The sequence below is a fragment of the Sminthopsis crassicaudata genome, chromosome 1 (assembly GCF_048593235.1).
Source record: "Sminthopsis crassicaudata isolate SCR6 chromosome 1, ASM4859323v1, whole genome shotgun sequence".
Lineage (NCBI taxonomy): Eukaryota > Metazoa > Chordata > Mammalia > Dasyuromorphia > Dasyuridae > Sminthopsis > Sminthopsis crassicaudata.
The window spans coordinates 57,443,017-57,453,090 of record NC_133617.1 but is presented as its reverse complement, the minus strand read 5'-3'; the positions used below and the strand labels follow the sequence as shown (position 1 = coordinate 57,453,090).

Here is a 10,074-nt window from a genome sequence, read left to right as displayed (position 1 = left end):
AAGCTTTCATTCTTCCTTCTCTCCCCCCAGATGGAGACCAGACTTAGGCACAGGAATTCTGGGTGTCCCTTTTCTTGGGGGGTTCTAAGCATCCCATCTTTGGGAACTGGAGCTCAGTGAGATTCCACCAATGAGAGTAGTCTTACCCCCCTCTCAGGGCCCTGATAGGGGTGGACAGACAACCAATAGCAGCCCCCTCATTTGTATGTATGGAACTTAGAACTTGGAATACCCACATGCAGACCTTGGGCCCCAGATGGCCCAGGGAGATCACAGCCAATCAGCTGCTGAGGCAGTGGGGAGCCTTCCCCACCTCTGTTTATGAAGCAACAATTCTGGGTTTCTCAGTCCCCAGGGGTCAGCCTGATGAGGTGCTGTTTATCTCTCCCTGGACTCCAGCAGGTGCCAGGGAAGGCTGACTTTAATATTAATGAATTGTCTCTGGAGGTGACCCCAGACCCCTGGGTTGTAGGTGAGAGGCAAAGGCTATTGGGGGAGGGAAGGATTCTCAGCTCTGCCCCCAGGGAGCCCCCATAGTCTTGGAGGGAACAAGACAGGAGAGACTAACCAGAGCCCCAAGGTCTGATGATGATAGGAATTGAAAAGGGGCAGAGGGGATACCCACGTTGGTCCAGGTTCTCTTGATCTACCTAGAAGAAGGTGAGATGGAGTAGCTGGGTAACTCGGAGTTCTCTGTCCCCAGCTTCCCAAGCTTGAACCGCCCAAGCCCTAACAGACTTAAAATGGTATGGATTTCTTAGTCATACTAGCTTGTCCTCCTTTTTCCTTTCCCAAGGCCCCCCCATGACTGCTCTATCAGGGACTTCTCTCCACAGAGTCTAGTGGAAATACCCCTTTAGTCTTGGAATCGGGAGAGACCTCCAACCCTTATTTAGCTAACCAAGTCATTTACATCTATGGGTGTGTTTCCTTATTTGTGAAATGGAACTCATACTTTATGGGACTTCACCTATCTCCTCTCATTGTAAGCCTTCCAGTGCCATAGAAATGGGAATTAGCCTCGTTCCCTCTGCCCAACCCAAAGGCCCTTCCTCTTGCTTGGGGTACCATAGTTGGCTGGAGCCTCTACCTGTTGCCTGGGCAATTTTTAGAGCCTTTGGGAATCAGGGCTGAGTACAGCACAGGTTGTGGTAAAACCAGGAATAGGAGTTTTGAAGTGGAGAGAATCAGGAAATTTTGAGTTTAAGTTCTGCCGCCAACATTATCCAACTTACTTGGGTCTCTTTAACGTGGGTATCATCCCCACGTTCCTTCCTCTGAATGGCTGATGAGAAGGCACCCCACCCCCCCAGACCTTAACGTCTCCCTGTCCCAGGCTTCTCCAAGATAGGGAACTGCAGAGCAAGTGGATTCTGGTCTGCATTTGGGAAAGGGAATTTCCTCTTTGGAAGAGTCCGTGGAAGCAGGTCCGGGCCCCTTTATTGGGGTGCTGCTCTCGTGTACTGGTTAGGTTCTCTTGGAGACAGAGAATGAGTACCCAGCACAGGGAGATGTGATGGCAGACTGGGGGTGGAGGACGGAAGCAGAGAGCCCTCCAGCTCTCACCATTTAGCTAACTTGTCTTTTCTATTTCTCCTTACTCAGACAGGTTCTCAGAGGTTCCTGGATGAAACAGGCCTGAGCCAGGTTGAGGCAAATAGGACTTGCTGACCTCAACCCCCCTGGCCCTGCTGCTGGTGGCAAAGGACACTCCCCAGCCTCGCTCTATCACGGGAATCCTCCAGGGGATGTCCAGCTGAGTAACCGCCTGAGCCCGGAGGGCTGGCTCCTGGTGACCTCTGGGCTTGTGTCCCGGCCAGGGACTGGCCCAGAGTCAGTGGAAGAGGATAGCCCAGCCTGGCCCTTCTCCCTCCTTTCGCTGTCATCGAAGCCCCCCCCATTCGCCACGCTGCAGTGCGGCCCGCCCGCCCCCCGGCGCCTCCCCCCTTCCCCGCCGGGCCCTGCCCTGCCGCCACCCTGTCCCCGGGCCCTTCCAGCCCCTGGCAGAAGGCGGACAGCCATGAAGCTCCACGCGGTGATGGAGAATCTTCTGCAGAGGCAGCAGCGGGCCCGGCAGGAGATGGAGGCCCGGCAGCAGGCGCCAGAGCCGCCCGGACCCGCTGTGCCCCCGGGGCCCGGTCCCAACGCTGACGACAGCGAGCCAGAGAGCATGCGCATGCAGCGGGCCCAGATGGCGGCCTTGGCAGCCATGCGGGCAGCGGCTGCCGGCCTGAGCCAGGCACCGAGCCCCGGAGGCTCAGAGGGGAGCCCGATGTCCGGCGACGAGGAGGATGAGGAGGAGATAGAAGAGGACGAGGTAGCCACAGTCCCACCTGCACGGGCAGATGAGCCAGCCCATGGGACGGAGGGCAGCCACGGACGCTTCCAGGAGCTGGTCTCGGAGGAGGAGGAGGAGATGTGAGTCATGGGTGGACAGGGAAGGCTTGGGAGTCGGGAGACCTGAGTTGCAGACCCAGGAGGGGACGGACCTCTGTTTGCCCATCTCTGAAATGAGGATGTTGGAGTAAATGTCCATTTTGATGTGTTACGTCCATCCATGTGGGATGGATAGCCGTGGACTGAGAGGACCCAAAGATCTGCCCCAAATGATCCCAGCTTGGTTGTTGACCCATTTCATGGATGAGGATCATTGAGGCTCGAGCCCATATGGCCATTACTGAGCCTTTTTGAGAACCGTTTGTGCCATTCTCTGGATTCCCCCATTTCCATCTCTAGAAATAGAACCAATAGGGGCCAGAATCCCATCCCTGCTAAAGAAGGAACAGAGCCTGTTGTGTGATAGAGCAGGTCCCCAAGATGGGAAAACTGAGGCCCAGAGAGATGGAACTAGGTCAGGCACACTCAGCTAAGCCAGCTGGTCCAGGCTCACATGAACCTGACACTTTCATCCTATTGGGAGGGCATGGGGGTCCTGCCATTGATTCAACATTTGCCCTTTTCTCCTTTGATCTAGGAAACAAAAATGGGAGGAAGAAGACTTTGACGAAGACCCTGGGGAGGAGGAAGAAGAAGAAGAGGAGGAAGAGGAGGAGGAAGATGACTATGAGGAAGAAGAGGAGGAGCTCGGAGAGGAGGGGATAGGTCCGGCTGGCCGGGCCAGGCTGGGCACCGGCTCCCTGCTTCCCCGGAAGCCACCAGCTCCCCAGCCCTTCCTAGGGGATGCATCCCGGATGCTGGGGGGTCAGGATCGCTTGGCTCCAGGACTCACCCACCCAGGCACCTCTCAGCTCCCACCTCAGCCACAACCCCCTGACCACGGGGACTGGACGTATGAAGAGCAGTTTAAACAGGTAGGACCTTGGACTCTGTACCCTTTATGCTGTGGAGCCTGGATTGTTCTATAGGCATTGGGCAGTGGGAGCCTTTGCCCTAGAGGCCATGTGGTGTGCCTTGTGACTTTGTTGGTTATTATTGCTGGGCTCTTTTTCTAGTAAATCTATCCCAGGGAGAGACCCCCTTGGGGTGAAAGGCATCTCCATTATCCCTGCCTTGTTCCTCTGATCACTTCTACCTCCAGGTGGGACTGATCATTTCCCTTGCCCTCCTGGATCAATGTGTAGGGTATAACAGTGATCCCAACTGGGGCTTGCCTGGTGGGGCGAATGAATAAAGGGCCTGGTATCAAGCAATGGGCAGGGGTCCCAGGAGATTAACGGAGCTTAGCACCATGGGGTTAGGTATCAGGCAGTGGGCCTGAGTCTCAGCAGGTGGACAGAGTTCGTTGCCAAGGCCGTGGCTAACGGCAATTCAAATTTGACTCAACAGACTGTTGAACAGGTTACTGTCTGTGGTATGAAGCCTTGTGCTTAGAGCCCAGATGGATAAGAAGCTTAGATAGGACACCTGAGGGCCCCGCCCTTATAGAGCTCATCATCATCTAAGACAGGGCTTCTTAAAATTCTACTCCATACCCCTTTTCTCCTGAGAAAGTTTTACATGACTCTGGCTATATGGGCATATAAAATAGGTATATGAATTAATATTTACAGATAATCACAATTTCATGACCCCCAATCATTTACGAGACCCCATATAAGGTTGTGAACTACAGTTTAAGAAACTGGGGTCTAATAGAACAAGATAAAGCACAGACAGCTAGAGAACATACTCTTCATGAGAAGCAGACAGATTGTTGTGTTGGCCTGGAAGGGGAAAGCCATCACTGATGGAGGCTCGGAGAAATCTTCACGCCTTCACATTTTTTTGTGGCCCTTACATGACATTCTTCTCACCGTTCTCTTTGTATCAAGTTTACTCTATTAGATCCCACATTAATTTTTAAATTGTTATATCCCTTGTACCCTCAGTCAATAAATACTTATTAGGCACTTTCCATATGACAGGCACTATGCTAATTACCGGGGATACTAAAAGAGGCAAAAGATAGTCCCGGCCTTCAAAGAGCTTACCCTTTAATGAAGGAAACAACCAATAAATGTGTACAAACAAGCTACACAGAGGCAAAATAGGATATAGTCAAGAGAGGGAAGGCACCAGTATCAAGAGGGTTCGGGGCACACATGCAAACAAACTTCAGGGGGATCTGTAATCTTGTTGGGGATACAGATTCCCCCCATTTCATGCTGTTTGATCTGGGCCCTCATAAACCCTCCCTAAACAATCCTCCCAGTTGGTCTCGATTACTCCCTTCACTGTTTATATTTGGTTATCCAGGGCTCCCCTCTCTTGGCCCTCCCTCTCTATACTTGCCTGGGCCACACCCTTCTCCTGCCCCTGTATTTCCTGTCTGTCTATTTATGCCCGTCATTTGCTCCATTGGCATTTGGGTCACCTAGAACTTTGGTGATTGTAGTAGTCTGTTCATTTGTATTCAGTTGCATCAATTTGAAGATGATGGCACTTGATTTGGGTTTTTAACAGGAGCCTCAGGGGTTCAAGAAGACTTTCCAGATGGGAGAGAGAGGATGAGCAAAAGTAAGGAGGCAGTAGAATGAATTGGAGGCATGTTGAGGAAGGCAAACAGTCTTGAAAGTTAGGAGTGGAAAATGCGTGAAACCTAAGTTAGAAAGGTTGGGTTGGTGCCATGTTGTAGAAGGCCTGGAATATAGCGTGAGAGTTTGGATTTTGTTCATTAGACAGTAGAAAGCCACTGAAGGCTTTTGAAGAGGGTGCTGTGACCAGGTCTGGGCAGAAAGATTAGTCTGGCGTTGTACCAAGGGAGGACCGGAAAGGGGGAGAGTGGATGCTTTGGAAGCTGTTGAAATGAAGGATGGTATTGAGTATGTGGGTGATGGTGATGACACAAAGGGACTAGGGAGATGTGGGAAATGTGGTGGAGGTGTGATTGTTAGGAATTAGTGACAGACTTGATGTGAGAGGTGAGAGAGGGCAGGGAAGCACTCAGTCCTCAGCTCCTGCAGGGAGGGGATTGGGAGTCCAGGTGCAGCCCCTGAAGCTGGAGCCTGGGTAGGAAGGGAAAGGAGGAGGTCTACTGCTTGTGAAAGTTACCATTACAGTAACTAAAGTCCAAGTGCTAAGGGAAAGCAGTGAACAGTTACTGCAGGTGGCTCAAGCCTTCTTTAGCTTTTCTGGTCCCAGGCTGATTGGGCTTCAGAACTGCCCATGTTTAGGCCGTAGGAGACAAAATAGTCCTGGTTTGGAGGGCTGGGCAGGGAATTGGGGAAATGAACAAAGTCACGAGAGCATAAACTGGAATAGGATGGAGAAAAGAGCACTAGAGATGGAGACCAGAGGCTTGGGTTCAAGTTCTGACTCTGGTTAGCCATGTCACTGTGGACAGTTGCTCCAACCTCAGTTTCTTCATCTGTAAAATGAAGGAAAGCTTCTTCTCATGGCCTAACTTCTGTGACTTTTGGAAGGAAAAACATTTGTAAATTGTAAAGAACCATAGCAATTGGACTGTTCATAGCAGCAATAATAAATGGGGCAGGATGTGAGGCTTTGCTTAATCTTGTTTCTTGATAAGGGAGCTCCTGGGACCCCTGGAAAGGAGGGACATGGCGGGAGGACAGGACATAGGGTTTCCACATGAGATTTCTTGACCAGAGGACCTCTACTGCACCCAGCTCTGGGACCCTACAGAGGGAGGTTTGGCTCACTCTCAAGGCCTCCCATGTACTCATTCTGATCATGAAGCATCCACCCTTCACGCCCATGAGTTTGAGGGACAGTCCAAACCTTTGTCAGGGGACTTAGCAAGGTCACCTCCTCCTGCTCTCTTACTGAGAGCCCCAAGCTTTGCAGGACAGGACACAATTTGTTACCCTGAGCAAATCAAGTGCGCCTTGGTTTCCCCTGGTGTTGGATGGGGTTAGATTTAATCTTTAAATTCTGACATTTCTGTATCCTATTAAGTTGTATTCAGGAAACTGGAAACTTAGTCCTTCTTCCTCTGCCCATTTTAGAAATGGGGAAGCAAGGACCAGAACATGCATTGAGTTCCTAGGTATGGAGTTAGGCCTTGGGGGAAGCAGCATCCCGGAGGCGAGGGCATTCAGTCGATCCCCTACAGTTCAGAGAGACTTGAGGAAGCTGGAGCCATCAGCTCTGGGTTAACAGGAGGAAACCGCCCTTTTCACTGAAGGAGCTCCAGGGAGGTCGGCCAGAGCTGCTTTGATGTGTGTGTTTTAAGTCCATTTAAACACTGAAGGGGCCATCCGAGGGGGCCAGGAGAGGGGACAGTAAAGACTAAGGGTGGGGGTTGTGGCTGAGCAGCCCCAGATGGAAACCAGACAGAAGGAGGGGAGGATGGGGGGGAGTGGCAGCTGAGCTGGAAATTGAGGGTTTTCTCATGTTCCTTATTTTTGTCCCCGCCTTCCCTGGATTTGCTTGAAACACAGCTGGAAAGGGGAGGCAAATGGAGATCGGGAGCTTCTGAGCATCTTGGTGGGAGTGAAAATCTCTCACATTTGGAATTCTAGATCTGAAATTTCCTGGCTAACTCTTCTCACTGAACATCAGTTTGCTTATCAGTAAAATGGAGATACACCTAGCTCAGAGAGAGGAAGGATCTTAGAAATCACCTAATGCTTTTTTTTTTTTTTTTTCATCTTTTTGCATTCTCTTCCCCCTATTTTATACACCTGGGATGCAAGAGGGGAAAACAAATTTATTTTTGTTTTTAAAAATGTTACTTCATTTTTGATGAAAAATTATTTTGTAATATCTTGGGAAGGAGGAGCCAGAATGATTCCTGTGAAGGAGGATGATATCTGGGTATAGAGCCTGGGGATAGCCTTGGAATGAGTTGGGCATGGGGATCAGCCCTCATATGTATGTAGTACCTCACAGTTGATAATAAAAATAATAATAACAATAATAGCTAGAATAGATATAGCTCCCACCACATAGTGGTGTGCTAAATACTTTCAAATATTTCAGTATAATTTAATGCAAATATAATTCTAGCATATTATATAACAATACAATTTAATTCAAATGTAAAATTAATATTCAAATATAATCTCATTTGATCCTCACAATGATCCTGGGAGGTAGGTGCTGTTAGGATCCCTGATTTACAGTTGAGGAAACTGAGGCAAGTGACTGTCAGGGTCATACAGTTTGAAATCTCAGTTTGTAGTTGAGGATATAGAGGCCTGCAAAATGGAAAAGTTTCCATCAAGTTTCTGTGGTGAGTCAGTGGCAGGAGGAGGACTGGAACACAGGCATCTTATGGGCTCATTTAGGACAGGGTTGCTTCTGGTCAGTTGTTCCTTACTTTACCTCTGTTGGATGCGTTACAGTGTACAGTTCACTCTAATATATCTTTTTTCCTCTGATCCTCACAACAAACTTCCCAAAGGTCACCAGGGTAGGGAATTATGTCCCCAGTTTCATTTCCCAGATGGGAAAAATTGAGAACCAGAGCAATTAAGTAGCTTGTCCTGGGCTCCAGAGCTCTTCTCCCGGGAAGTTAAAAAAAAAAAATGCAGGCCCATCTTTCCCTTGGTGAGTGCATTTGCTTATATTTATATATGGATGTGCATCCGTATGTCAGCTTCTGACTCCAAGCCAAGCCTGTGGGTTAGCTGGGATTGAAAATAACCTCGGGGTGAGCTAGAAAGTTCAGGCTTCCAGAAATGGCTCTGGGGCAGCCCCTCCCTCCTCTCCTGCCTCTCTGTCACTCTTTCTCCCAGTCTTCAAGGGGTCCTTCAAGTTCATGTATCTGAGTATGGAACTCCTGGAGACCTCCAAAGGGCCATTGTGTGAGAGGTACTTGATCAGGCAGGAAGAATGGAGAAGGGGAGAGGGCCTCCTTGAGATAAATTCATTTGGTAGACAGTTGCACGAATGGACAAAATGATGGTTCCAAAAACCAAACCCTCCTTTTAGCTCAAGGAAAACAGGGGGTGGGTCTTAGCTATGTTATTATAGTATACAGTTCAGGGCCTTGTATCCAGTAAAAATTTAATATATATTTTACTGATTTTTTTTGAAGAGTTCTTAGAACATGGAATGTCAGAGTTGGGAAGGCTCTTAGAACAGAGGGTCAGAATTGGGAGGCTCATTAGAAAGGGCTGGGAGGGTGCATAGGATACATAATGTCAGGGTTGAGAGGGCCATTAGGATACATAATGTCAAAGCTGGGAGAGCTCATAGAATAGAGTATCATTGCTGGGAGGACCGGTAAGCTACATAAGGCTACATACAGCTACGTACATCTGAGCTGGGAGGTTCCTTAGGACAGAGAATGTCAGAACTGGGAGGACCTTTAGAACAAGAAATGTTAAAGCTGCGTGGGCTATTAGGATATACAATGTCAAACTGGGAAGACCTTTAGAAAAAGGAATGTGTGAAAGCCGAGAAGACCCTTAGAATACAAAGTATCATTGCTAGGAGGATCTTGAGGATACATAATGTTTAAGCTGGGAGGTCCCTTAGAACAGAAAATCTCAGAACTAGGAAGACTCTTAGAACAAGGGATGGAAGAGTTGGGAGGGCCCTTAGAACACATTGTCAGAGATGGGAAAGAACCACAGGACCTAAAACTTAGAATATCAGAGCTAGGAGGAATCTTAGAACACAATCTTGAAGCTCAGAAAGTCCTGAAAACTTGGTTTATGGAAATTTAAAGGAATCATGAAGTCTTCGAATGTCAGACTAGGAAGGATCCTGGAATAGAGAGCGCAGAATATCTGATCTGGAAGTGACTTTAGAGATTGTCTCATCCAATACTCATTGGTCACACTCACTACTGCCACCATTTCACAGAGAAAACTGATAGTTAAGAGAGAAGGAACTAACTCAGAATCTAGGTACCAGTCCAGTTCTAAGATCCAATCCTGTTGTCTTAGGAACTCATGGCCCTTTCTTTGCTTCTGCTGTCCCCTTCCTCCCTTTGCTCCCCTTCCCCCCATTCTGCTTCATATGTTTTTAAAAGTAAGTGAGGGGCAGCTGGACCCCCTGGAAGAGCAGACTTGAACCATTAGGGAGGGAATCAAAGCTTTGGTGTACCATTTATTGCCTAGTCACTATCATCTGCCCATCCTTATCCACTTGCTGGCTGCCTTCAGTTGATGGTAATTTGAGAAGGAGGAAGCAGGGAAAAGGGCCCTGAGGACCTGCCTGATCTCAAAATTGTCAGTGTGATTGCTAGAACTACATAGTGGGAATAAGGAAAAGAATTTGTGGTAGAGAAAAATTCTAATTCTACTCATTGGCTCTCGGTCAGTACTAAGTAAATTCCTACTGTGTGCAAGGGCAGCTGGGTTTTGGGGATTATTGTTTCCTCAACTTCAGCAGTGCCTAGGCCTCAGTTTCCATCTGTGAAATAAATATAATGTTTCTTTCATACCCCTCCACACACAGGTTTGTTGTGAAGAGAATATATTTTGGAAATCTCATAGCACTGGAGAACTAAGAGCTATTTATTATAACTATTGTTTTGTGTGGTTATTATTTAATAATGGGGGAAACATCAATAATAGAAATATTGAAAATGTAGAGTTTGGTGAGGAGAAAGGGGGCAGAATAACAGTGGCCAATAATATCTTTCTAGCCAGTCTGATCTAATAAGTATTTGTTAATAATAATAATAACAGCACCAAATAGATAAGCTTTAGTTTTTAC

The 10,074-nt window shown here is 48.2% G+C and overlaps 1 protein-coding gene across 1 annotated transcript in view; it reads left to right on the top strand.

Annotated features, from left to right (window-relative positions):
* Nucleotides 1–351: 351 nt before the first annotated feature.
* ARID3A (AT-rich interaction domain 3A) overlaps nucleotides 352–10,074 on the top strand; it is a 70,934-nt gene continuing 61,211 nt past the window's right edge. Inside the window, 3 exon segments of the mRNA XM_074305296.1 lie at nucleotides 352–472; nucleotides 1,606–2,418; nucleotides 2,975–3,311. Of these exon segments, the coding sequence (XP_074161397.1) occupies nucleotides 2,021–2,418; nucleotides 2,975–3,311 (735 nt within the window). The 5' untranslated portion in view covers nucleotides 352–472; nucleotides 1,606–2,020.